At 31.9% G+C, this 27,693-nt stretch overlaps 4 protein-coding genes across 6 annotated transcripts; 1 reads left to right on the top strand and 3 right to left on the bottom strand.

Annotated features, from left to right (window-relative positions):
- Positions 1–4,140: 4,140 nt before the first annotated feature.
- On the bottom strand, positions 4,141–6,803 carry LOC124936044 (E3 ubiquitin-protein ligase SDIR1-like). Of its 2 annotated transcripts, XM_047476497.1 has the most exons (8): positions 6,637–6,803; positions 6,094–6,220; positions 5,956–6,013; positions 5,804–5,856; positions 5,007–5,244; positions 4,809–4,923; positions 4,472–4,724; positions 4,141–4,369 (listed from the first exon to the last, which is right to left on the bottom strand). In XM_047476497.1, the coding sequence occupies exons 2-7, from the start codon at positions 6,169–6,171 to the stop codon at positions 4,619–4,621; spliced, it is 648 nt and encodes a 215-aa protein (XP_047332453.1). In that variant the 5' UTR covers positions 6,172–6,220; positions 6,637–6,803; the 3' UTR covers positions 4,141–4,369; positions 4,472–4,618. The 2 variants fall into 2 exon arrangements, with proteins under 2 accessions (XP_047332453.1, XP_047332451.1); XM_047476495.1 differs by lacking the exon at positions 6,637–6,803 and having other exon boundaries at positions 6,094–6,259.
- A 1,385-nt stretch (positions 6,804–8,188) lies between these two features.
- Positions 8,189–12,395, top strand: LOC124934174 (protein NPG1-like). Of its 2 annotated transcripts, none has more exons than XM_047474658.1 (6): positions 8,189–8,342; positions 8,977–9,228; positions 9,303–9,549; positions 9,862–11,075; positions 11,581–11,731; positions 11,898–12,395. In XM_047474658.1, the coding sequence occupies exons 2-6, from the start codon at positions 9,055–9,057 to the stop codon at positions 12,215–12,217; spliced, it is 2,106 nt and encodes a 701-aa protein (XP_047330614.1). In that variant the 5' UTR covers positions 8,189–8,342; positions 8,977–9,054; the 3' UTR covers positions 12,218–12,395. The 2 variants fall into 2 exon arrangements, with proteins under 2 accessions (XP_047330614.1, XP_047330615.1); XM_047474659.1 differs by having other exon boundaries at positions 8,192–8,342; positions 8,965–9,228.
- A 584-nt stretch (positions 12,396–12,979) lies between these two features.
- LOC124936443 (transcription initiation factor IIA large subunit-like) lies at positions 12,980–19,050 on the bottom strand. Its single transcript, XM_047476940.1, has 11 exons — positions 18,706–19,050; positions 18,335–18,502; positions 18,012–18,236; positions 17,606–17,663; positions 17,429–17,487; positions 16,048–16,161; positions 14,023–14,154; positions 13,808–13,871; positions 13,554–13,717; positions 13,391–13,474; positions 12,980–13,303 (listed from the first exon to the last, which is right to left on the bottom strand). The coding sequence occupies exons 1-11, from the start codon at positions 18,823–18,825 to the stop codon at positions 13,280–13,282; spliced, it is 1,212 nt and encodes a 403-aa protein (XP_047332896.1). The 5' UTR covers positions 18,826–19,050; the 3' UTR covers positions 12,980–13,279.
- Positions 19,051–21,803: 2,753 nt separating this feature from the next.
- LOC124935846 (methylsterol monooxygenase 2-2-like) lies at positions 21,804–24,460 on the bottom strand. The gene is made up of 7 exons (XM_047476279.1): positions 24,297–24,460; positions 23,898–24,035; positions 23,637–23,782; positions 23,414–23,533; positions 22,264–22,476; positions 22,106–22,186; positions 21,804–22,019 (listed from the first exon to the last, which is right to left on the bottom strand). The coding sequence occupies exons 1-7, from the start codon at positions 24,324–24,326 to the stop codon at positions 21,929–21,931; spliced, it is 819 nt and encodes a 272-aa protein (XP_047332235.1). The 5' UTR covers positions 24,327–24,460; the 3' UTR covers positions 21,804–21,928.
- Between the last annotated feature and the right edge of the window lie 3,233 nt (positions 24,461–27,693).

The following is a 27,693-nucleotide window of genomic DNA, read 5'->3' as shown; positions in this document are numbered from 1 at the left end:
AAAATAATTTTAACTACACAGGATTATCATATTTTATTTTTATTTAAAAGATTATTAAAAATCGATTATTAATCCCTTTTATATTCATTTCTTCACCAAAAAATTCACAAAAAAAAATCTGGAATCATAATAACAATTATGATTATATTTTAGTTTTTTTGGTATTTTTAAGAATTTTGGGTATTTTATTTAATTAGTTTAAGTCATAAATTAAACATAATTCATGATTAAATCACAGTTAAATATTTTCACCCTCTTTTTGGTCTATTATTGGTAAAATAAATACAATATTTTATCCCAAAATTATTTTTAGAATTTTGAATAATTTCCTTAATTAGGGTTTAATTATCACAATAATTAACCCTTAATTAAGTTTTAATTTCTTCTTTAAGTTATTTTGAATATAAAAATCCAAAATACTATTTTAATATTATTAAAAATAATATTATAATTTAAAAATATGGTAAATCAAATTTTCTTGTTTACATCATCACTTTAGAAAATTGAAATCCAACAGATGGTGAATGAAATATTAGAAACTTTAGTTATTCATAAGAGTTATAGCCCATTCTCATCATCAGTGGTGTTGGTAAAGAATAAAGATCACATTTGGAAGTTATGCATCGACTATAGACGGCTTAATGATGTAACTATTAAGGACATATTTCTCATTCCTTTAATCGAAAAACTTATGGATGAGTTACATAATAATTTTTTTTTTGAAAGTGTCAATTTTTATTTACAAGAGCACAAGATGCGTTCAAACGATAATGGATTATTCACTCTTCAAACAAATGTTACATCTGTTAGCAGGATGAAATCCTTTTTTTTCTTTCAGTTTGTTATTTGAAAGAGCGCAACAATAATGGATTATTCACTCTTCAAATGAGATTTTTGATGGAATTTTTTTATTTCCACACATCTTTTCAAGGAAATCGAGATGGAGTTCTTTGGAGAGATGCATGAAAAATGTAGCTAGTTTTAAAATCAGGAGAGCCGGATAGAGAAAATTTGTCGTTAGTCACTATGTCAATTGAAACGTTGGTAAGAGCAGTATATGAGGAGATCTCGTTTCCCCTCCTCTTCAATGAAAATCGTCTATTTAAAAGAATTTTCCAAACAATTTAATTAGATATGAGACGAAAACAGCCTGCCAATTTAGCCGCCTTTTTACTAGAGATCTCAAAAAAATTCTAATAAGAGTCTGACAATTTTCCGCTGAGATGCCACAGATCATTCTAGAAATCAATTTTCTTACCATTACCAATCGTAAAAATGAGAAGGGGGTAAAGTTTTTCTCATGTTTTAGATATACGTCCCCATAGGCTTCTATCCGTAAAATCTCCCATGTACATGATAACTTTATTTACATTAACCTTTATTTAAGATTGTGATATCATCAAATTCGAATAAAAGAAGAAGACATTTATAAGACTTTTTTAAAACACATAAAGGACACTCTGAATTTATGGTAATTTCATTTGGGCTCACTAATGCTCCTTCAACTTTTCAAAGATTGATGGACGAAGTTTTCAAACCCCACTTAATAAAATTTGTACTAATATATTTTGATGATATTCTGATTTATAACCGAAATTGGAAAAAATATTTAAGACGAGAGTTGTTTTTGATATATTGAAGGATAATAGATGGTTGTTAAAATACTCTAAACTTGCATTTGTTTGTCTGGAGTAAACTACTTGGGACATGTAATTTCGAAAAACAGAGTAACAGTTGATATGTTTAAAATCGAAGCAAAGTTTGGCCTATTCCTCAGAATATGAAGAAACTTTGAGGAGTTTTGGTATTAATAGGGTATTATCAAAGATTCGTTAAGAATTATGGATCAATTGCAATGTCATTGACAAATTTGCTTAAAAATGGAAAAATTATGTGGAATGAATACGCTACTCATGATTTTGAAAACTGAAGGAGGCCACGATGAAACCTCTTGTTTTAACCAGATTTTAATGAACAATTTGTGATTGAAATAGATGCAAGCAAAAATGGAATGGGGTAGTTTTGTTACAGAAATGACACCCAATTGCATTTATCAATAAATAATTAGGACCTCGTTTGCAAGTAATTAGGACCTCGTTTGCAAGTTTTATCAGCCTATGTGGGAAATATTGGCGGTCGGTCATGCATGCAATTAAAAAATGGAGAAGTTATTTACACTTCAAGTATTTCACTATCAAGATAGATAATGAAGTTTTCAAATATTTGTTAGAACATAAAATTAAAAATAAGATTAAAAAGAGAAATGACTTTAAAAGTTAGTTAGATTTAATTTTCGGTTCAATACGAGTAAGGAGAATACAGTAACTGAGGCTCTTTCAAGGATCAGCCCATCTAGCTCATGTTGGGCACTCTCCGAATTTTCTTCCATCTTAATGAAAAATTGCAAAAACATGGCAAAGTGATATTAACTTGAGAAGCATTATAACTTGACTCTAAATAGATCAAAATAGCGTCAAAGAATTTTCTTGGATTAATGACAACTTTAAAAGGAGGGCATAATTATAGTTGGAGTGGAGGAAAAATTAAGAAAATATGTCATCTCTACTATGCATAACTCGGCAATGGGAGGTCATTCAAGTATGATGGTAACCTTTTAAAAGTTTCAACAAACTTATTTTTGGAAGAAAAAAAAATGAAAAAAGATGTACGAGTACAAAATTGTTTAGAATGTCAACAATTGGGAACACCATGAACCTAAAGGTCTCCTACAACCCTTGGATATTCTAAGACAATATGGAGTGATATCTCAATGGATTTCATAGAAGGACTACCCAAGTGTCAGGGACATTCAGTCATTCTGATGGTGGCGGATAGATTATCGAAAATAGTACACCTTTTGAGTTTAGGACACCCATTTTCAGGCAAAAAAAACAACTTTAAACTTCAAGGGATGCCATTGACTATTATCAATGATCGAGACAGTTTTTGTCAGCACTTTTTGAAAATTATTATGTAAACTTCAAGGAATACAACAAGCTATGTCCACTGCATATCATCCTCAAACAGATGACCAAACTGAAGTGGTTAATAGAAGTGTGAAAACTTATTTACAATATATGGTAGGTCAGAAATCACAATCATGGGTTAAGTGACTTTTCTCAGACAGTGTGGTGGTACAATATCAATTATCATTTTCCAGTTCACTATCCATATTTAACTGGAGATTCAAGAGTTGAGGCAATATATAGAAGTATTTCAGCTAAAGAATAGTCTATTAAGCTACTTCGATTTCACCACCTTTAAAGAGGTGAATGAAACAATAGGCCGACAAAAAGAGAATTGATTGTGAATTTTTAGTTGGGATTGGATATATGTGAAATTGCAACCATATCGACAACTGTCCATTCGAGGTAAACTCACAAATTAAGTCCAAAGTTCTATGGACCCTTTTGTATTCTTGGAAGAGTGGAAAAATTAGCTTACAAAATGGATATTCCACATAAAATGCACAATGTTATACACATTATCAGCTGAAGAAGAAACAGGATCAGGGTGTTTATCCTAAAACAATTATGGATGAAAGGATGGTGTGGACAAACAATGTTAGTACTAGGCAATATTTGATTGGTTCGTCTCATTTGTAGTTGGGAAGATGATGAGGATGTTCTTGAAGAAAAAATTCCAAAATTTGTGTAACCTTGGAAAAACACTCTTTATCTTCGAGAGTCGTTCAAGGTCAAACGAATGTTGAAGGTTGAAGGGGAGGCTAATGATATGAAGAATAACTAGGGTTAGGTTATCTAACCCTATAATAAGCTGACAGCTTAACCTGGATTAGTTCAGCAAACGAGACATATTAGTTCAACAAACGAGACATATGTTGGCAAGAGAAGAAAAATATAATTCTCTTTTCTTAAAGATCATAATCTACTAAATCTTCGTCATCTCATATTCTCTTTTCTTCATCTCATATAGGATTAACCCAAGGTATGCTTTTCAACGAGATCAAGGTATGCTTTAACTCCAAAACTAGGATTAACCCAAATCTATATCTGATAAAGGGAAAATCATAAACACAATTACAAAATCACAATAAAAAGGTTTTCAAGATTTTTTTTTTTCTCAATAAAAGGGTTTTCAAGTTTGGTCTCCTCTTTTCTGACTCCTATTAATATATAACAACCACTATATTGTGGCATATAATAAACCATATTTTAACTGCAAATTTCCTAAACAATAATAATAATTGAGCAAACAAATTTATTGCATAATCGAGCTGGGGAGATAACTTATATTTACATCTGTTCTATATATCCCTGGTTTGCTGCCACTGCAAACTGACTGCAAATTTACACACAGGGCAAGAGGCTTGTTGTCGCAGCCACTGATCAATGCAATTAGTATGGAACTGAAAAAACAATATCAAAAGCCCCCAATTATGGCCATTTTATTATTATTAACTTGAACTAATTGTTAAATGCATAGCTTAAATGATTTTGAGAAAAGAAACCTGATGCAAACATGGCAAGCTTCGAATGAGCTCTCCTCCATTGACCTGCTCCAAGCAAATGCTGCATGTTAAATCATCGTCATTTTCTGAACCTTTTCCACCTGAATTGCCTTCCTCCTTTGATTCCTGATTATTTCTCAAACAAGTTCAAGTCTGGCGATATTCAAGAGTAATAATGTAACTATTGTAAATGAATACCTCCAATAAATCTGATGACGAAGATGCAGCTGATTGTTGCATGGATGAGTAGTTCCTGCTTGAAAAACAAGTGCATTAATTAATATCCACCTACAAATGAATCCTACCTTTAAAACCTATTGAAAAATAAAAATATTACTTTTTTGGACCGGTGCACTTATATCTGTGAACTGGTAAAGAATTGATCTCTTCTTCACTTATTGAAGGCATTGCAGAAGGATTCTCATTATCCAGGGCCCTTAGGGCTTCATAGTCTGCATTTCAGTAAGAAAAACCATCATAAATTTTCATTAGATTCCATAGGGAGAAAGGTCATTGACAACATAGAGAATCATACCAAGATCATCAAATTCGCGGTCTAGAAGGGCGAGTTGAAGCCTCAATCCTTGCAATCTCCCTCTCGTTGCTAGTGCAATAGAAGGGGGCATCCTCAACCTGAACTCAGTCTGACCAAGCAAGCCACTTGCAGCAGCAGAAGCTGCAGCATGGGCTTGTGCCTGAGCCTGAAGTTGCTGGCAACTTGCATACATTCTAAGGCTTGTTGCCATCAAAAAAGCGCCAAGAACTAGCCATAGCTACATCGGTCATTTGGAAAAGAAACAGAATATTCTCAGTTTAAAAACCATGAATTATACTCACAAAACATATTAGAAAAAAAAAATGGTTGGAGATGAAATGTTGCTTGTAAGAAAGAGCATTCTGAAAAATCTAGTTTGACCATTTGGTATAACGGTTAGGAAGATTATTTATCATGTTCTCAAGATTAATGGGGCCAGCCAAATTCAGTTGGATAATTTGGGGATCAATCAATAAATTAGTTGGGTGAAAATACCCAAACTTGAAAAGTTTGGAAGATGATTTTGATCACCTTTAGGGTGAAAGAAATAGGAGAACATTTGAAGGAAAGTCTCTCATTCATGATGGATAGAATTATTTTCATTGTTTTTAAATGGTGGAGAGATCTTTAACATCGCCGTCGATGAAAAGATCAAGGTTTCAACTTTTGTGTGTGTGTGTATTTTGGTTCATGATGATTTTTGTTAATGTTATTTCACTTGCACATTTGCTAAAAGAACTTTTTACGTAAATAACACAATTACATTTTTTTTATACATATTAGGGAAAAGAACTTACCAGAAATTTGGTTGATATTTGATGAGAATTTAGTACTGTGAACAGTAAAAGAACTGGAAAACAAAAAAGGAAATATTGACTTACAACTTACAAGGCATGAGTAGTAAATAGTTACTTAAAGCAAGAGCTAGCAATAGGAGAAAAAACAGTACCTGTTACAAGCAAAGCAATTGAGTTGCTATTAATTGGTCTGGCAGCAGCATGTAAATGCTGATGATAGGTAAAGAACAAATAAGAATCAATAGTGATGGAAATGTTGAGTTAACACAAGTTTAAGACATTAATCATACCACTGCACGCTGTTCAGGTATAAATCCTGGAAATCCACTTTCGATATCAGATCTTGCGCCACGATAAACAAAACTCATGGTTGGGTTTAGTTTAAAGGATAGCTTCTTATCCCAATGCAATGTAGTACTGAAAAATGAACTGTCAAAAGTTCATCAAGGACAGTAAAAGGACACACGGAACCAAGAGAAGATGAAATCCAAAATCATTATACAAGTTCACAAACAGTGATAGGAGAAAATTTCAATAGCTATGAAGATCCTCAATTGAAATTGAGTTTCAAGAAGCTCACAGGAAAAAGACTTTCTATACTACTATGTATGATATCAATTATGATACAATCTAGGCACATTTTTGTAGGCTTCCTAGTTCCTAGAGCCATTTATAATAGCTGAAACATATATTTAACTAGTAATATGAATGATTTGAAAAGATTGCATGCATAGATTAAGAACATTGATCGAAAATGCATTTGGTTCCATAAATTGAAACAATTGACAAGAAATTAACAAAAGCGTACAATACATACATACATACATACATACATACATGATTGATAGATACACCTCAACCAGGTAACTGAGGAAACACCAAATCAATCGATCCTAAGAGTTACTTGTGAAGTGGTGAGAGGCGAGCGAACGAATGCAAGGAAAGAGAAGCTCCGATGTTTTTTTTTTTTGTTTTTTTTTTTGTTTTCTGCAAAAACTGGGACGTTCGAGAAGAAGAAGGTGTCGGTGTGAAAGCTCCCCCATTGGCAGTTGTAACGCTCTAATTCTTGTGGGACCTACCCATGGATGACATGTCATTTCAGTTTTCATGCTTACACGTCTTCACTTACCATCCTCATACATATATATATATATACCTTATATTTTATTTTTTAAACACATAATTAATTAAGGTAAATTTTACATGATTATATATAAAAAAAATATTTTAAATTTTCGTATAAATCGCTTAACCGAACCATTTAGAGTGAATTATTGTTTTATGTAAAACGATTTTCACTTTTATGTGTGGTTAAAAGCATTTAAATATTTGTATATACGACTTTTAATGTTTAAAAATTAGAATTTATACAACAAATTTTTATGTAAATCGTTGAATAGGGTAATGTAAAGCGATTCGTTGTTTTATGTAAAATGATTGTCACTCTCATGTAAAATGTTTCACTCTTTCATTGATTTTCTTTTCTCTTCTATCCGAGGTGATCTACTCGTGAAATACATGTTATGTCGGATTCGTTGTCTTTCTTGATCCGTCTATCCATAACATATCTTGTCTAAAAAATTTTAAACAAGTGAACTTCAAGTCATTAAAGGATAACTCATCCTTCTTATAGAGTCATTTCTGATTTTAATTATGAACTATTTATAGTATTTTAAGTCCAATTTTGAATTGGGTAGAATAAGATATAATTATTATAATTTTAGTTTAAAATTGATTTTAAATAAATGAATGCTGTGTTCTTATTTTAAGGTGATATATATATTTTTAATTAATTTGACATATTTTAAATAAAATAATATTTATATTAAAAAGTTCAAAAATAATAAAAAATATACCTTGTAATGTCTAAACTTTCTTGTATTATTAGTTAAACTAGAGTGTAACTTTTTAAATATACTTTAGAATTTGATCACGATTTATCAAATAATTCTCAATATAATCACAATAGTATCTAGCACCATTTTGAAAGTTTTTTTTTTTTTTTTTTAGATTTACAATCTTAGTTAGCTTTATAAAAATGTATATGTGGAGGAAGAATTTGAAAATTTTGAATAAAAAAATTGATATATTTTTTTTTATAAATATGATAAATTAATTTTAAAAAATTATATGTTAAAACAGACAAATATTTGTTTGAAGAAAGAAAAGTATAATATTTTCGTAATAAGTTAATGTGAGAACCAATGTGAAATAGTAAGAGAGATTTTATAAATATATATATTTTTGAAAAAGTAATATTTATTCATTCTTACAAAAAAAAAAATATAAATTAAATAAGATCATATTAACTTCCTAAAATTTAAAAATCGAAATAATAATTTTAATAATAATAATAAATGTAAATAATGGAGACAGATCAATTCAATTCTCTCTTAGTGGTTTCTTCCAAATCCCTAATTTCAAATCTCTATCTTTCACGTTGAAACTGAGAATCTCAAGATCAAGAATCGATCAGATCTCATCATCCATAATCGTTCCAACTCTAACAATGATTGTTGATATCATACTTCTGTACTCGGTATATTTTCAATTTCCGATTGAGCTTCAAACTGTCTATCATCATCATCATCTATATTTTCAGATATTTTACTATCAACTGTTTCATCAGCATCTTCACTTGCTTAGTGTCGGAAACAGTGTGTCAATCTTATCCTTTCTTCTAGTGTATTTTCTCTTTGTACCGTTTTGACCGTTTTATCCTTCTAATCCTCTAGTATTGTTAATGTCCTTTATATTACTTGGGATCTTCTCTGCGTTATTGTTTGATCCTAGTTGTAAGATAAATTCAGGAATTTGAATTCCCAGTTGTAACAGTAGGAAGATTATAAAAATTTGTTTAATTTTTTCTTCAAGAGGGGATTTTCATTCATAATCTATATTTAGATCATCACTTCCAGAAAATGTACCTTCTTGATTTGTTATATCGAGATCTGGCCTTGTAAATGTGAGTATGACTTTTAAGGCTTAAATATTAGATCTTAGATACCATGCTAACATTAGCAACTGGACGCTTACATGCGCTAACATAACTTTAAAACCCGAGAATTCTTTGTATGAGCAATGATCAGATTGAAGTGAAAGAATAAATCATTATGAGAGTTTACACCTTTTTCTTAGTTACATGACTATCTCTTATGCAGAGTTATTTTCAGGAATCCAATTGATGGAGAGTTGACTTCTGAGTGTACGCTTGTGTGAATTTGAATTGGAAAAGAAAGCTGAATGTAACAATGGCAGGAAACGAAACAGCAGATATGAGTGAGCATGACGACAGTACAGGAGTTCGAGAAGTATGTGCAAATGGTCTAAGTATGAATACATTTGAAGTTGAAGCAAAGCTTGACGAAGGAAATGTTCAAGAAGCTGAATCCTCTCTACAAGAGGGATTGTCTCTCAACTCCGAGGTTTATATTCAAACAAATACTGTTTCTTCAAGAATATTATTCCTTTAGTAACATGCATGTTCAAACTTATACAGGAAGCCCGAGCACTTCTTGGGAGACTTGAATATCAGAGGGGAAATGTAGAAGCTGCTTTAAGAGTCTTTGAAGGAATCGATTTACAAGTAGCTATTGAAAGGCTGCAATCGCTTGCTGAAAAAACAGCAGTTAAGAAGAGATCTCGAACTGAATCAATTCAGAATATCCCCCAGCATGCTGCTAGCCTTGTGCTTGAGGGTGTTTATTTGAAAGCAAAGTCTCTTCAAAAGCTCGGTAGATTAACAGGTATCTTCAAATTGATCGCTTACTCTTAGAGCTTGTTTGACCTTGGGGTATTTGGATTTTCTTTTATACAAAAAACCTCAATCATATCACATCCCATTTCAACCATCAAATTACTTAATTTATCAACTAAAATACCAAAACACCACTTTTATAAAATTTAAATACAGAAGGCCATTTTAGCAATTTGACCCAGATAATTCCAAAAAATCCCACTTTTTCATCAAACAAGATTTTGATTTCATAGCCTTCAAATAACTTACCACACATCAAACGAGCACTTAAAGCATTACTTTCTGAATTCTCTTTTTGTAGAGGCTGCCCAAGAGTGTAAAAATGTACTAGATGGTGTAGAAAAGATATTCTGTAATGGAATACCTGAAATGATGGTAGATAGTAGGTTGCAAGAAACGGTTAGTCGAGCTGCAGAGCTTCTTCCAGAGCTATGGAAACAGGCTGGTTGCTTCCAAGAAGTAATGTCCGCTTATAGATCTGCTCTTCTTAATCAATGGAACCTAGACAATGACTGTTGTGCAAGGATTCAAAAGGAGTTTGCAGTGTTTTTACTATATAGTGGCGTGGAGGTGGGGCCCCCGAGCTTGTCTGTTCAAATTGATGGTTCGTATGTTCCTAGAAACAATCTGGAAGAGGCTGTACTCCTGTTAATGATTCTCATGAAAAACATTTACCTTGGTAAGGTAAAATGGGATCCGTCAGTGTTAGAGCATCTTAAGTTTGCTCTATCTGTATGTGGTCAGACGTGTGCTCTTGCAAAACACTTAGAAGAGGTTATGCCTGGAATTTTATCTAGAAATGACCGTTGGAAAGAAATGGCACTTTGTTATAGTGGAGGAGGAGAAGACAAGGTTGCATTGAATTTATTGAGGAAGACTCTGGTTCATAACGAGAAACCAAATGATTTCACCGCTTTATTATTGGCTGCCAAGATTTGTAGTGAGGACCCGTCTCTTGCTGCTGAAGGTGTTGAATATGCTCAAAGGGCGATTTCAAATGCCCATGATGGTATACATGAACATCTCAAAGGTGTTTGTCTTCGCTTGTTAGGTCTTTGTTATGGGCAACAAGCCAAAGTTTCTTCTTCAGACTATGAGAGATCTCGATTACAATCTGAGGCATTGAAATCTCTAGATAGTGCGATATCTCTGGAATGTAATAACTTCGATCTGATATTTGATTTGGGAGTTCAATATGCGAAGCACAGAAATCTGGATGCTGCTATGGTTTACGCGAACAAGTACATTAATGTTACGGGTGGTTCTTTACTAAGAGGGTGGAGATTGCTTGCGTTAATTTTGTCTGCTGAACAGCGGTTTTCGGAGGCAGAAGTTGTTATTGATGCTGCTTTAGATGAAACTGCTAACTGGGAACAAGGTTCATTACTCAGGATGAAAGCTAAACTAAAACTTAGCCGTTCATTACACACGGACGCTGTTGAAACTTACAAGTATCTTCTTGCATTGGCTCAGGCTCAAAAGAACTATTCCGGTCCTCTTCGAACTTCAATACAGGTCAACTACATTATATTTTCAGATTTTTCTATATGCTTGAGAGCCATATATATTTCTTGCGGATTTGTTTGGAAACACTTATTGTTCTTTTATTTGCATTCGTTTCCAGATACATTGACAAAAATAAATTTCTGATTTTGTCTTTGACTAAATTTAGTTTTAAAAAATTTATATATCTAGAAACAAAAAGTGCTTCCAAATGGGGAATATCGCCTAGTATCTTTAAAAAAAATGTTGAAGTTTATTAATAGAGTTGTCAATAAGCCCTCTTTATGCTACAACACAGTCTTGAACACATGAAACCAAGCCAAATTGAATTGGTATAAGAAAGAAAAGTCTTTTTTGTTCACATTCCCTTACTTTTTCTTCAATATCAGAATATAATTTGTGATTCTACCCAATATATAAGTTGCACTAACCTGCTTTGTGCTTGGTTAGTTCTAATAGTTGAATTACTATCATGTTGCAAGATTTGCTATTTCTTGATTATGTTTTTAAATTCTAGGCAGAGGATGATGATAAGGTGAACGAGTTTCAAGTATGGCATGGGCTTGCTAACTTGTACTCAAGCCTTTCACATTGGAAAGATGCAGAGATATGTTTGGATAAAGCTAGAGGCCTCATCGAGTACTCTGCAGAGACACTTCATACTGAAGGTAAGGTAACACATGCATATAAGGTTTTTATTTTCTCCAAAAAGTCGGATCATTAAAAATCTACATCAAACAAGGTTATAGAACAAGGCCCGGTAGAGGTGGAGCATTGTAAAACATTATCATTTTTTTCATGCAATCCACTAAGAAATGTAGATATCTTTATCAGGAATTATATATGAAGGGCAGGGTGATACACGAAATGCTATGGCTGCATATATTAGCGCTCTCCTATTAGATCCTGAATATGTACCTTGCAAGATCTTGATTGGTTCTATTATGGCGAAAGTAACCCCAAAGGGTCTGCCGGTTGCAAGAAGTTTACTATCGGATGCATTAAGGATAGAACCTACAAACCGGATGGCTTGGTATTACTTGGGATTGGTGCATAGGGATGATGGTCGATTGGCTGATGCAATGGATTGTTTTCAGGCTGCATCTATGCTTGAAGAATCTAATCCCATTGAATCTTTTGGGTCTGTTTTCTGATTAGGCCTTTTTTTAAACATATATAGAAAGGTGTATTTGTTATTTTTGTACTTTGCATATTTATATATTGGCTGTTGTAAGGCTAATTTTGTAATTGGTGGCTGTGTTACTGTAACAATTGTTGCAGAAATGGGTTTTAATAAAATCCAACATTTATATATGGTTTATAGTTCTCTTTTGATCTTTGATTTTTTATTTTGCTTATAAACATATTATTATGTCTATTTGAAAAATGGCTTAAAAATATAATATTAAAAAGAATTTTGTTATCCCTATTTATAAACTTTTTTTTTTTGCAAGAAAAACACAACATTTGCATAAATAATTAAAAAAATGCAAATAACACAATTTATTATGTGATGGATGATATTTCAATCACTTGTTAAAGATATACAAATATATCATTTATGAACTTAATAAACTTAAAGAAAAATGGATAATTTAAAATTGTAGCTATTTTTAAGTTTTAGTACCTAATCAAGATAAGAAAGAAAAACGAAATATTATTTCCTTAACAAAATTTGACAAAAATTTCACATATTGACAAGCTAAGTAAGCAAACCAGGACTGAAAAAAAGGAGAAAAAATAACTAAGTTCAATAATCAATTTAGTTTTCAAAACTTCAAAAACCCAAACATCAATTGCTAAAGAGCAAAACAAAAAAAACTCCCATAACAATTCTAAACATGAAATTGATGAACAGTAATTATTAGGCAGTAGAGTAGTAATCGCAAACCAATAATAAGTTGCGACGAGATAAGTTCAACAGTTATAGAAAAAGATTAGGTCAAAAATTACACCCACTAAGCCAAGCCAAAGCCAAAGAGGACTTAGAAATTGGGTGGCAAAATATGGCTCCAACTGTTGGGTTTACTTGTATATACAAAATCAACCAACTAATTCATTCGGTTTTTTACGCACCAAAAAACAAAATCGGTCTAAGGTACGTAACTTTTCGTCTCCCTCCCTCGCTACTTTCATTCATTCAAGGACATTCATTCTTGTCTCGGTAAAACTATTATTGTCTCTTGAGATTAAGTAAATCATCTTCCCCACCAAAATCAGAAGTCAAACTCACCATTTGCCTGCACAAACAAACTAACCATTGTAATTCTCTCTTTGGATTGAGAAAAACAAATTTTAATTCTATTATTATTATTATTATTCATCACCTTGTTGAATAGAATATCCTTATTATTCAAATGCATGATGCCATCCTTCAGAGTGCACTTCCATCTGCTCTTAGTGCGTGTAACCTACATTATCCATTCATTATCAAATAATCAGAGTCTAAACTAACGAAACGCTAGAAGATCGATTGATGGATCAAATTACCTTTTCAAACTTTGCCAAAACCAGGTGTTGGGTGTTGACATCTTCTCCTTGATCAACATCATCCAAATCGTCTTCATCATCATCTTCATTCAATGGCTCATCATCGTCGTCATCATCATCTCCAACATCATTTTGAGCTATTATAGCAGGTGTAGGGGCTTGATCTGAATAAAAATAACTACTTTATTATTAGTATTATTGTTATTGTCAAAGAGTGCTGCATTTGAGATTTCAAACAATAACAACACACTGACCATGTGGTGCTGGTGTATTGGCTATGTTGTAATCTTCACTAACAGTGCCTTGATAATTGTATATCTTCAGCCAATAAAACATGAAAATTACTCAGTTCATAGAAAAATAAAAATAAAATGAAAACAAGATTCTCAAACTGTATTTTCTTACACAGATAGTCAGATAGCTACTATAAAACAAAGAAAACTCATTAACCAACATGGATATCACTTACATTAGGAGTAGAGAGCATATCATCAAAAGGATCAGGAATTGGTCCATCCAGTTGAGGAATCCTTGAAGACAACAACCTTGCCCCTCCAGTATAACCCACAAATTCACATTCAATTGTTTCATACTTGCTTCCCTGTAATCATATGAGACGTAGCCATGTTAGCCGGTCTTTAGCATGCGTAGATGATCATCAAAAGGGTATGTATAAAAGACCTTTTCACAAATAATCAGAATAAACAGTATCCTAGGTTTAACTTCATTAACCAACTATTATTCCATTATAAATATTGCACTAGCTAGCAATTCTAAGGAGGTATTTCTACGTTATAACTTTCTTTTTACATTTCTCATGAAAGTCACCCACTTTTTGTTGGGTTGGGAGGAAAAAGAGCACTTTCAAGGAAATGTCTATGAATTAAACATGCTTCAGGGGTTGTTTACTTTAGATTATAAACTTAATTCTAAGTGATTTTCTAATGTTAAATATTTATAAGATATTGAATAAAATAAAAGTATACATTAAGGTTTTAACTGCAATAATAAATTTAATTAAAGTTAAAATTTCAAAGAGGGGATTTTGAATTAATTCTAAAAACAATTTTCCAAACAACCCCTTGGAGAAACATAAGAAAATTGTAGTAACACATAAAAACACCTTGAAAAAATATTCCTGGCACAAGGTTTCATGAAAATCACATCCAAGAAGTATGTTATTGGTTAGTAATCAGCAATTATATTTATATGTTAGTAATTGGAAACTGCATCAACTTGAACATCTTGTTAATATCATAAAGATGGGCAAAATCATAGCCAATAATACAAGTCAGAAGAGACCATTCAAGGACATGTTATGTCAAATCAAAGAATGAATGTACCAGTGACTTTTGTTAACACTTAAATCCTTTATTGTTCTCATATTTACTTGATTAATTTGGCATCTGCTTAAACGCTTGAAACCATGTTACAACCTTTTTTGTTTCTCACAAAAGAGCATCTCTAAACATCATAACTCAAAAGCAAAACGGAAATATATAATTGGTATTTTGGACCATGAACTTTGTTCTGCTTCTAATTTTGCCCATCAGGGCCTCAAATCACCTTGTTGGAATTTGCGCTTCGAACTTTTGAAATCTCTTGATTTAACTCCTAAACAACAGACCCCGCAAACTACATCAATCTTTTGAAGTTTAGACAGTTGGAAGCCGCTTGATGCCATTTGCGGGGTCTGTCTGTTAGGGTAAAATCAAATAGAAACGAAGTGGGGAAATACCAATAGTCTCAAACAGAAACAATAAGACACATAGTCGTTGATCATGCAGATCATAGAAGTATATGGTCTACAAGAGGTCTAATTTATCATTGTCACCATTAAAATACTCCTTCCCAAGTCAATATTGTTCCAAATCCTATTGAGAGTAATCACCAAATACAACATAATCATCATTATACTAATTTTATTGTTCCAGTAAGAATGTAGATGCCCCTCTTGCTGTTACCACTTGTCATATTGATTTAGAGATAATAGGAGTGTGCTCAAAGATCAGTTGAGGAAGAAAAATTAGATTACGAAAAGCATAAATTCTAATCATGTAAAGACTCCAATGCTGCTAATTCACTCACTCTAAGTTAAGCTTATCCTAGTCTAAATTGTTTAAATATAGGCAATGTTTGGGGAGAAGTTGATTAAGACTTTAAGGTAAGCCCATCTAGCCTAAATAGTTTATTCAAACCCGGCCTTGTTTGGAAGAAGTTCTCCACATAATCCACTTCTCTAAAAGATCACTTTTATCCACTGAATTTGGTTTATTATGAAACTAGTAACAAGGCAAACAACCTCCTAGAGTCCAGTTAAATGGATGTATCTGACTGTCAAGTAAGACTACCAAAAGAAAAATATTATCTTCATTTGATTCCTTCATAACATACAGTTAATCACCATTCCTTAACCAATCATTCACTTATTGTGAATTAAAGAGCATGAAACAAAGAAAGAATGAGAGAACATAAATGATACAAGAAATTCAACCTTGAGAGAATCGAGAATAGAATCTCCTGCGCCATCTTGTTGCGGTATGTATCTGCCACCACCATTATATTTAGAAGCAATATCATCACGTTTCCGCTTGCCAGTGAGGAAGTCCTACGTTTTGTTAACTAATATTAGTGCCAAGAACATGCAAAAACACTAGAATTACACACATTTATATGATGTGTGTAAAGTGGCACATCTTTTTCCTTGTAATTTCCCTCCTTTCCATGTTGTAAGGATGACAAATGCTCTACAAGGAAAACCATATAACAACACACTCAAAGAAAGTGGAAGAGATTTTATGATAGTATTCTCATATAATATGACATAAATGGATAATATTCCAGTTTTTCGCTTGGAAATCATAAAACAGAAAGACAATAGTTAAAGAATCTATCCATTCATTTAAATATGACTCGTAATTCGTAAAATAAATTCACATACCATTCTGTTCTAATCTTCCTCTCCTCCCAACTGAATGTAACATTAGGTTTTTACTCTTTGTTTTTAATTCCCTTCTTAACTTATTTTTTTCATCTCTACCACTGCTGAAAGACAGCCCACTTTTACCAATAAACCAAAGAAAATGTGTTTGTGTGCTATTTTAAGTATCAAATTACAGTGATATGCACCCTTCAAAGGATTTTGACACAGGTGGTGGAGTTGTAAAGACAAGTTCAATTCAGCCACTGCAACAAAAAGTGGCAAATAGATGAGTTTTTAACTTATTAGCCCAAACAAGTTGGTAGATAATCTCTACCGAACATCTTGATGGTGTATATGGAATTATTAGGTTGCTCTAGTAATGAGGGGACAACCATTCCTTTGCCTATAATACTATGACAACCATCACCAATCTCATATCCTTTATCCCCTTGGTTGCAATCAATTTTTGGTTTGTCTCCTTGCATTACTCAGTCACCTGATATTACTTCAATTTTCACAGCATCGGCATATTGATGACACGTAAATAGAAAGAAAAATAAAATCACAAGTTTTATTTCAAACATTCATTTGTAAGTTATTCCTCCAAAAGTTATTCAAAAATTATGTATCAGACAGATCAACTTGCAAGGCAAGCTGTTCTCATCCAGTGCAGAATTCTCACTTCAAATTACTGGCACATATGCACCTAGGACATGGAAAATATGAGGGAAATACAGGAATGCATCCACAACCATATGGTATATTTAAAGGGCATTGTGAGCATAGGACAATATACATATATTGTTTAATATGATGGGGATCAAACTCACCACCTCTTGCTAACCGTCAATACAAATATTTTTTCAAAAGGACCATTTAGACATGTCAATACAGATATTTCAATAAACAAACAATGGAAATCAATATAATGCCAGCAATGTATACAACTCACCTGGGTTGCGGGTCGATTGGACGTGCCCCTTTCTAGTTCTTCTCGACCTTCCACATATGCTATAAGAATTATAATTAGACTTGTTAAAACCAGATGAAAACTACGATACATTATTTAGATTGTGCAGTTCCTACCAATTTGTAAACATAAAATAGAAAGTACCATGTGGGTACCTACCAACATTAACATCAACGCCTACTGAGGACCTTTGGTTCATCCAGGCAGAAGGTGGTTGCTGCAAACCAGGAGGAACATATGCTCATGTTGGTAACTTTATTTGAGAATAAAAGAAAAACATAATGGCCTATTTGGAAGATCTAAGGATGTTCCTAAATCTATACTTCAGAACCAAAGAACTCATATATGTATATGAACACCATCTACAATGATTATTTCTCAAAATCAAGTTAAGGTAACCACCTATGTCAACATCCAGATTAAGAATGACAGTGGATTTTTTTAACCATACCGAACATTCGAGGCAAGAAAGTGAGCAAATGAGATGTCGATAATGATGCTAGTTGAAGGGAAAAAAGGATAAACTTGAACGTGGAACAAAATGAACATCGAATTAAGAAATTACCATAAATGGGGACCTCCCAAGTTTCTTCTCGTGGACACTACTACCATTTTCGTTCAAGGAATGATAGTCACTTGAAGATAGGGGAGGAGTACCAGTAGGAATGTTGTACATTGGGCTGTCTGTTGATTCCAGTAGAGGCGTTTGGGCAATTCCTAGTAAAGGAGTTTGGGCAGTTCCAGGCAATGGCGTTGGGGTCATTCCCATCAAAGGAGTCTGTAGTGGTGTCTAGAGAGCATTTATAAAGACCAATTAAAAACCATAAAGTTGAACTTTGAAATTGAAATATTAATATACAGTATATAATATGAAAGTAATCACTAAACTGGAGGAAAAATCATATCAGCAGTTGGGGTTTCATATTCATCCGTTCCATCATATGGTACATTGAGATCGTGAACAGGAGTAGGACCTCCTGGTACTGATTTCTGAATATTTGTCCTATCAATTGGACCCACTATAGCTCCAGATTGCATCATCTTCAGCTCCCAAATCTATATTAGTCCACATAACATCAAAAAAATGTATAAAAAAACGCACACACACAAAACCCTAAAAAATACGATTAACTTAAAAAACCCTGAATCAGTCCGCTCAAAGTTATGTCGTTAAACAAGAATCAAGGTCATAAATGTTTCAATTATCCAATACAAGATGAAGAAAATAGAGGAGGAGGAGCTAGATTTGAAGTAATTACTCCTTGAAGGTCGCTGAGAACACTGTCCCCAGGTCCATTGATCATGAACTCGTCCCGGACCTTGTTGATGACATCCTCGATGACCTGGATGTAGACAGTACTGGTAGCGGAGGTCGCCATATCGGAGTTGGACGACCCTCTCTTAGTTAGTTGGGTATTTGTAGGAAAATGAAAAACGAATGAATCTGCAAATGATGGTGAGAAAGATCGGATGTGGATTGTGGAGAAGAAGAATTGGATCAAGGTAGGTCTGGTCTCTACAGGAGTGAGAGAGCTTGAGACGACGACGACGGAAGAAGAAGAGATATGGGGGAAAACAGGCGAAGAGAGGAGGGAGGGCGGAACAGAAAGAGGAATAAAGAAGGGAATATAAATAGGTTTGCATCCGTTTATAATCAATGGGCACGTGTCTTCTATATATACACTCATCAACTTCCCGCTTCTGTATCCATCTTAGACCTTTTTTTTCGTAATGGGTTTTTAAAAGAAATTTAAGAGCGAAAAATAAATATTTGGAAATGATTTTGAGGAGTTATGATTAATTTTGGTAAAAATATTCTTTAAAAGTATTGATATATATAAATAAAATAAAATATAATAATTTAAAATAAAATATATTTTAATATTTTGATAATAAATTTAGTGATGTAATTAATAAGAAAGGTATGAAATAATGTTTGATTTGTTTAATAACTAATAGAGACTGCACAATCAATTTTTAGATTTTTTTTATTATTTAAGTTTCCATGTCACTAATATCAAATTAACCAACATTTCATATTATAAACTTTTTTTTAATATTTTTTTTTTTAAATTGTTATATTAATCAAAAGTAGCTTTAAAATTATTAGAATGAAAAGTAAAAAATATATTATCTATATTAAAATAATAATGAAATGCTTACCCTATAAACATTATCCATGATAACTTTTTTTAATCCTTATCAAAATCATAATTGTTTGTAAAATTGGTCAAAATAAAAAGTGAAAAGTTATATTATTTATAAAATTGTGATTGACTTTTTCTTATTGAATTAACCGATTAACTTGCTATCGGATATTTCTTTTTGAATTCGATAATTTTCACAAAGAAGTAAACATAATATCTATTTAGATACTAGATACGCTCGAATGACTCCTTCTCATAATGAGAATGTTCCTCGACGCTGAGGGCATCTCCCGAGAGTAGGGGATTTCGTAACATTTCTGATTTGCGTTCCGAGGTGTGAAGTGGGAGAGAAGGGATGTCATAATTGGGGTTTTGAAACTTCCTTCTTGCATGCGTGCACCTCCGGAAGCACACGCAAACATAAAAAAGGAAAATGAGAATTTTACAATTCTATATTTTTATATAAAAAAAATTATTGGGTCGTTGTTATTTGGTTGGACCGTAGGTGCGATGATTTACTTCACGGGCGAGGTCTCTGGTTCAAGTCCAGGATGGCCCAACTAAATAAAAGAGTATTTCCTCTAGATGGAAGAAGATTCTCTTTGAAAAACAATTTTGTTCCATCTGCTAAAGCTTGCAGAATCCCCAAAGGCCCAGCACAATTCACAAATGAAAAATGGCAAAAAAGAAAACGTTCGCTAACCTCTCTAACTAACCTACGATACAATTGAAACGGCACAGGGCGTTCCACAAACGAAAGCGAACCAATGCCTGGATTTAAGTGATAGAGGGAAAGAACCATAGCCTGCTCGGAGTGGGGCAGGATCCGCAACTTCTTTTAAAATGACTTCCGAACCGATTCCCGCGCTTGCATTTTTCATTGCACACGGCTTTCCCTATGTATCCATCTAAAACTCAGTTCTTTCCCATTGACTCAGTTCTTTCCCATTGACCACTGAGACCAACCCCTAGAAGATGACCCGAGAAGCTGATTATACCGGAAGTTCCCCTCCCCCTATCCCCAAAAAGTGGATCCAGCTCTAATAGCTCTGAATAAATTAAATACGTGCATTAAGATACGAAGGCTTCTTAAACAACGAAAGCACTTTCTTTTGACTTGAGCCCTGTTCTAGCCGATCTCAGGTGAACCCTCAGACGACCTATCTAAGATTAGTGGAAGATCTATCTCGTGTCGCAAGAACTCCGCCAAAATTCATGACCAATTGGATTGGAACCATTAAGAATTCTCTTAGCCCATTCGGAAGGATTTCATCTGAATGAGATTAGATACCCCAGTAGTCCTAGCCGTAAACGATGGATATTAGGCGCTGTGCGTATTGACCCGTGTAGTGCTGTAGCTAACGCTTATTTCTTCTAGAGAATTTCATAATTGTTCCAGAACAACTAGAAAAAAATTCTTTAACCAGAAAGAAGCGGAGAAAGATCAGTCCAGTATTTAGAAAGGAATGACTGTCCTATTCCGACCGGGGAGAACAGGATCGGGCAAGGCGGTCTCTTTCGTCGCCTTGACGGCTATTTGCGCCTTTCTAACCAAAATGGAAGAGCAGGTCTCGTGCCTGGGAGATTTACTATCAAATTTTAATATTCGGAATTGTCAAAGACACTGTTAGGTCAATTGAAATTTCGAATATTATTTTTTTAAATTTTATAAATTGGGGCTTCCTTAATGTTAAAATTATATAAAACGAGATTTATTTTAATGGTTTCGAGCATTTCACACTTCAATCATCTCATATTATATTATCGACGTCTTACCACTTCCACAAATCAAAATTTGTGATATTCGAAAAAGATGTTCGAAATTTCAATTTGCTCCAATAAGGAAACTAATTTGACAATTCGGTCAAATATTAATTAAAATTGAAAAAAAATTGACAAATTTTCAGATAATGGTATAAATAATTTTATTTACAATAATTTTTTTTCCATTTTTTCTTAAACTTTTGGTCAAATTTGATAAAAATGAGATTCTAAAAGGTTTAAAATTGATAATTTTTATATACTCCTCATTAGGGATGACAATGGGCTTACCCGAGGGGCTTGCTGGGTTTACCCCAGGGCCGACCCTGAGTACTGTTACAAGAATTAAATTCTTGTAAGTGACAATGATGTTAACAAAATAACAGATCCAAAATGAAATAATCTAAATTTCTGTTGGAAATTTCAGATTAAAGCACATATGTTTTATAACTTGATGTTAAAAATTGAAATGTCCCCATCTACAAATAACTCTTTCAGGTCAATATGAATCAACAAGGTACCAGAAAAATGGCTAATTCATCGTTCAAATCCCTAAATGAATCTTCTTCCATTTTCATTTTTCTTTCACCTTGCCAGCTTCAGCTTCATCTTCGTATTTCTTCAATGCCTTCAATTTTCTATAACCTGTATCAGTTCCAAAAATCCTGAAAATTGCAGTTTACAAAACAGTCACTGTCTGAATTTTCCACTCTGATCGATCTATCAAAACGAGTCATAACATAATTCATACCAGTCCATGTAAACGAAAGTGGAGGAGTAGTTTCCAGACTTTGTGTAAAGTAGTCGATGGTGATAGTCGTGAAAATCAGATCTGGGAAACAAATAAAGCAAATAGAGTCATAAATATGGTTCTAAAAGCCAATAAGAGAGAACCAAATAGTGGTTTACCCTCCATATAAAGGCAAGAAATTTGATGGGCTCCAAGGAAAATGATAACCACAATGTGCCTCTACAGTCTCTAGGACTCTTACAACCATCCAAAGCCAGAGAGTAAAGAGGTGAGGGCCAGTCATTGCAGGACCCACAATTGTAGCAAATCCAAGAAATAGGATTTCAGCTGGGTGAGCATATTCTGATGTTAGTCCAAATGGGGTAGCATACCTGTAGATAATTTAAAAAAAGAAGAAGAAGGTTCTATTACGTTAAAAAGGCTTTGAGAAGGCGACAATACAAACAAATTAGAGGACATAACAACATCTTCATTAATTCTAATGGGAGGCCAAAAACCTATTGCAACATCTGTTACCAACATTTCATAATTCTTTTTATATTACAAATACCTTTTTGCCTCGTAATTTTGTTGAAGTTGGCCTAAACATAACCAGGTTTTTGGTGATGTTGTTATTGTTGATATACCACATAGTTGTGTTTCTTGTTGTAACTCTATTTTTGGTATTAAATAAATGCCTTTTTCAAAGCAAGAAGAAGAAGAAAGACCGAATCATTTTCTAAGGCTCTAAATCAAGTCCATAATATCCCAAACCGAGACACTTTGCAGATAGAAGAGATGACTTGTGGAAAAAATTCTCCTGTTCCTTCGATACATAAGATTCACCAAATTGATAATAGGAATGATGTACCTATCTCATCGAGATGAATCCCCCCTACCCTGATAAGTCCAAAGGCTTGTTTGATCTATTTTTTTTAGATAAACTGATTATTTGGAAAGAGTGTCTCAATTGATGTAATAGTGAGTATCGGGGGTTAAATGACTAAAATATCCTTAGTATTTAATATTTTAAAATGTTCTTATGAAAAGAGTAAGGTATTTTATATTTTAGTTGATGATTTGATGGACAGATTATGGCTTATTCCAAGAGATCTACCGTCTACGTCAAACAAAACCCAAAGCTCCCAAAACCTGTAAATGGAGTAAGGCATAACTAACTAAGGTTGAGAAATAGAAAATCCTAAAACGTTTTGACAAATGGGATATCATTTCCTCACAAGAAATGAACAAGCTTATTAACACAAGAATAGGCATTTCCACCACGTTACGAAGGGTATGTAGACAATTGATTATATTCGTTCCACTTACTCGTGATGAATGCTATGAACATGCTTGTACAGCCATTTCGTGTGCAATATCCTGTGGCCCCAATAGAACACAAAATCCTCTAGAATGAAGTAGAATAGGATCTGTGTAGATATTACTTTCCTGTTCAGAACGCTTATAAATCAGTTTCAAGAAATGTGCTATACTTATATAAATACTGTATTCAATACATAACATGAAACTTCAGGAAAGAATCAAAATTCACCAGGATGGCAAAGGCAGACTACTTCTCATGCCCATGGATCTAAAGACAGGATATGAAACAATCATAACTGGTAGATTGACACATAAATGATACAGTAACAGTTGGGTGATACATTTTTTCTGAGCTGCAGCACTGTTGGATTTGGACTGCGAGAAAGAAGGCACGAAAAGTAAATCAAATGGGTCGTCTTACTTAAGATTAAAAACAAAAATGTATGAATTCTTGGTTAGAATCATAATTCATAATCAATTAAAGGCAAACCTGAATTTTGTACTTGGTCAGCCATCCTGCTCTTTCAAAATAAATAAATGGTAGTCCAGATAAGAAAAAGACACTTTCATGGAGAAAGAAACTCCCAAGGCAAGCAAGTTGAAAGTCACTAAAATGAGTAATCAGATACTGCAAAAATGAAACAAATACTAGGATTATATATATATTTATATTTAGAATCATAGATTCATAGCATAGCATAGCAGCATTTCAGGTCATTAACACCTAAAAACGAAATTGATAAAACCTAATAATTCAGAAATTGTGTTTAAATTTATGATTTTCCATAAAGACGATTAAGGAATCTTGAAATCAATGGATGGATGAGCCGTAAATGATCAAGAATGTGGAGTTCGATTGAAGCAGTAATTGAGGAGTTGTAAATAGTACCTGCCAACCAGATTCGAGGACGGAGGCCATGAAAACTGCAAACTGAGCTTTGATTATCTCAACTGAGGCGGTCACTGGAAGGCATACAGAGATGAAAGGAAGTGAGAAATGGGGGAAAGATACATGAGTAGAGAGAGAGTGAAGTAAATCTGCAAAGGCGAATATATTTCCATCGTTGATTCTGAGCTAAGCTCATTAAAATAACTGGATGTGCATGTGTGTAACTGAAACAGATCCAAAGAACTGTTTGAACTCAGTTATATGGTGCAAATTTTTTTTTATTTTTTTTTAAAACAAATATAAAATATATGAATAGTTAATATTATATAAATATATATATATATATATATATATATATATATATATATATATATATATAATTTTAATTTAAGAAGTTATAATTCCAAATTTATCAAATAATTAATGGTGAAAATTGTTAAACTCAGATTTTTTTAAGTTTAAGCTAAAATTATTGAAATCACCCACAACCATTTTATGAAAGTTATGTTTTTATAATTATTAATAGAGACAAATCTAGTTAAGAGTTGTATTTATGAATGACCAATCTAGTTAGATATTTTATCTTTAAATTATATATATATATATATATATAAATAAATAAATAAATACAATGTAACAAATAAATAAAATAAACTAAATGTATACATAAAACGAAACCACCACGAGGAGGTTATCTAAGGATCTGAAGAGATTATTTGAGGATCATCGTGTATCATCGTGTATTTCGTATTCCGTTGTATTCCATTTGTGCTGCAATTTATAACAATCAGTGCTGAGATTTTGAGGCCTGAGGCGAGCAGAAAACTTGGTGCCCTCAGAGCTTAATATTCATACATATATTTTTATCGATTTAAATATAATAGTATTTACAACATGAATTCTAGAAATAAAATAAATACTAAAAAAATAAAAAAGATCCAAACAAAATATAAAATTCATGTTCATAACTAATACATAGTCAATATAATATTACTTGTCTCGCATTTTTTGAAGCGAAAGTATTACACCGCAGGTCCGAACCTCATAACCATGTAATTTGATAAGAGATAATGATATATCTAAATGATTTGGGCATGCTTGGTACTTTTTTTTACTCAGGAAAAGGAATGAATTGAGATGTTTGGTTAGTGGTTTTGATTCTAGGATATTGATTGATTCTCAATACTCAATATTCATCCAATCCTCTCTCTAAATTGGGAGGAATGAATCTCATTCTAAGTTATACATTTTCTCTCCCATTATCTCCACTCTCCTATTTTTTCTCTCTCATAATTATAATTATAATTATAATATTATATATTTTATAATTATATTATACGTTATTTTATAATTAATAAAATAATAAATTTTTATTTATTTATTAAAGAAATAATTTTAATAATTTAAATAATATTAATGAATCATTTAAAATAATTTTTTTTAATAATAATTAGAATAACTAATAATAATATAATTAGTTTTATATAATTAATTTTAAATATTATATATTAATAATAAAATTAAAATAAATTAATTAAAATATAAAATATAAAATATAACACTAAAAATAAAATAACAAATTTATATAAAAATATATTTAAAAAAGTTAAATATGAAATATTTTAATCAAAGTTATTATAAAAAATATTATAGTATGTTATAATATATTATTAAATAAAACGTTATATTTAATTTAAATGTTATCTACAATTAATATATAATATGTGAAAGACTTTGTCTTATATTATTTATATTTAATATTTATTTATTAATTATTAAAAAAATTGAAACATTCAACATTTTTTTGTTATAAGAATTTTTATTTTGAAAAAATATAATTAATATGATAAAATATTAGATGTTTATATTTTATCAAATTATGTCACTTAAATATTTTATATATTTTAAACAATTATATTATAAAAATAAAAATATTTTATATTTTTAATTTAATAAAAATAAAAATAAATAAATAAATTAAAATATTAATCCTAATTTTAATAACAAAATTATATTTATAACTTTTTTCTTATAAATCCAAACATTATGAAATTGGAATGAATAAAATTCTTAACCAAACACTACACTTCTATCCATCATACTCATTCCTATTCTAAACATCTATCCATCTCAATCCTATTCCTCCCTTAATGAATTGGATAAAAATATTATTTATATTGTTAAGATAATAAACTCCCAAAAAACTAAAATCAAACATTTTTATCCAATAACTCACATTGATTGTCTCTTCATTTTTCCTTTACATTTACTCTTCAATAGTAAAAGACATATTACATGATTTTTTTTTGTTAATTATAATATTAAATTATTAAAATAATTGATAGTAATAAATTCATGTAAGTTACACTACAAAATAAAAAAAATAAAAAGTTTAAAATATGTATTCAATGTTTAATTTTTTTAATAAATTATAAATAATATATTAAAATAAAAAATAAAACACTCACATCCCACATTTTATTAATTTTGGTAAAACAACTTATCTTTTTACCTATCAAATCACATATTTTTTCTAAATGGATCTCTTATCTCGTGACATTACCACTCTCATTTTTTACCCTCACTTTAACCCATTAATGCTCAACCATCTCATTCCATATTTATCTACCAATTCAATTCAACTTCTCATCTCGTGACCTTAACTTTTATTTCGGTCAAACAACTAATCTTCTCGCATATTTTAACCATTAATATCAATTTTTTTTCCAATCGACCTCTATCTCTTTACCTTACTTTCACTTCGATCTAATTTCACATTTACCCACATCATAATCAACCTCTCATATTATGTGACCTTACACAAATTCATTTCGGTCAAATCAACCATTTCCAACAGGATACAACTATTATTTTCAGTATTTTATATATTTAAGTTTTATTTGTGAAATATATTAAATAATTTTTCCAGAATCTTGATATTTTATTTATAAATAAACTTAGTAGGTGTATTTTAAAAATCAAAATTTTACATTGGTTGACATAGACATATAAGTTATAGTTGATATGAGCATATAAGTCCTATTATATTTTTATTGGTTAATGGTCATCAAATGCTCTCACCCCAATTTTGATTTGAGTGTAGGCGAGTATGAATAACATATGGATCAATATACGAATCAACATATGTGTTAAAAACTTATTTACCAAATATATATTCATATACAAAATTATAAAATTAATTTAACACAAATGTTCTAATAGTTAAAATTTTCACATTGCATACTTGAGATTTGGGTTTAATTTTAGCTGTGGTAGACACTCATTTTTTACCTCTCATATATAGGGGTATAAACGAGTCGAGTACCATACTACTCGAACTCGACTCGAATTATATTTTAAATACTCGAACTCGATCGAGTACCAAAATGTATACTCG

Source organism: Impatiens glandulifera, chromosome 4, assembly GCF_907164915.1.
Source record: "Impatiens glandulifera chromosome 4, dImpGla2.1, whole genome shotgun sequence".
NCBI lineage: Eukaryota > Viridiplantae > Streptophyta > Magnoliopsida > Ericales > Balsaminaceae > Impatiens > Impatiens glandulifera.
The sequence above is the reverse complement of the archived record's forward strand: the minus strand, read 5'-3'. Positions and strand labels throughout refer to the sequence as shown.

What these genes read in the sequence shown, in the direction of transcription:
- LOC124936044 (XM_047476497.1), bottom strand. Translation starts at nt 6,171, where the DNA reads ATGAGTTTTGTTTATCGTGGCGCAAGATCTGATATCGAAAGTGGATTT. An exon ending in TACCTGAACAGCGTGCAGTG is followed by an intron (nt 6,014 to 6,093) that starts GTATGATTAATG and finishes ACCTATCATCAG; the next exon opens with CATTTACATGCTGCTGCCAG. An exon ending in AATTGCTTTGCTTGTAACAG is followed by an intron (nt 5,857 to 5,955) that starts GTACTGTTTTTT and finishes TTTGTTTTCCAG; the next exon opens with TTCTTTTACTGTTCACAGTA.
- LOC124934174 (XM_047474658.1), top strand. Translation starts at nt 9,055, where the DNA reads ATGGCAGGAAACGAAACAGCAGATATGAGTGAGCATGACGACAGTACA. An exon ending in GATTGTCTCTCAACTCCGAG is followed by an intron (nt 9,229 to 9,302) that starts GTTTATATTCAA and finishes AAACTTATACAG; the next exon opens with GAAGCCCGAGCACTTCTTGG. An exon ending in AAAGCTCGGTAGATTAACAG is followed by an intron (nt 9,550 to 9,861) that starts GTATCTTCAAAT and finishes CTCTTTTTGTAG; the next exon opens with AGGCTGCCCAAGAGTGTAAA.
- LOC124935846 (XM_047476279.1), bottom strand. Translation starts at nt 24,326, where the DNA reads ATGGCCTCCGTCCTCGAATCTGGTTGGCAG. An exon ending in TTCTTGCCTTTATATGGAGG is followed by an intron (nt 22,187 to 22,263) that starts GTAAACCACTAT and finishes TTTGTTTCCCAG; the next exon opens with ATCTGATTTTCACGACTATC. An exon ending in ACTTTCGTTTACATGGACTG is followed by an intron (nt 22,020 to 22,105) that starts GTATGAATTATG and finishes TGCAATTTTCAG; the next exon opens with GATTTTTGGAACTGATACAG.
- LOC124936443 (XM_047476940.1), bottom strand. Translation starts at nt 18,825, where the DNA reads ATGGCGACCTCCGCTACCAGTACTGTCTACATCCAGGTCATCGAGGAT. An exon ending in CTGATATGATTTTTCCTCCA is followed by an intron (nt 18,237 to 18,334) that starts GTTTAGTGATTA and finishes AATGCTCTCTAG; the next exon opens with ACACCACTACAGACTCCTTT. An exon ending in CTATTCTCGATTCTCTCAAG is followed by an intron (nt 14,155 to 16,047) that starts GTTGAATTTCTT and finishes ATATGATTACAG; the next exon opens with GGAAGCAAGTATGAAACAAT.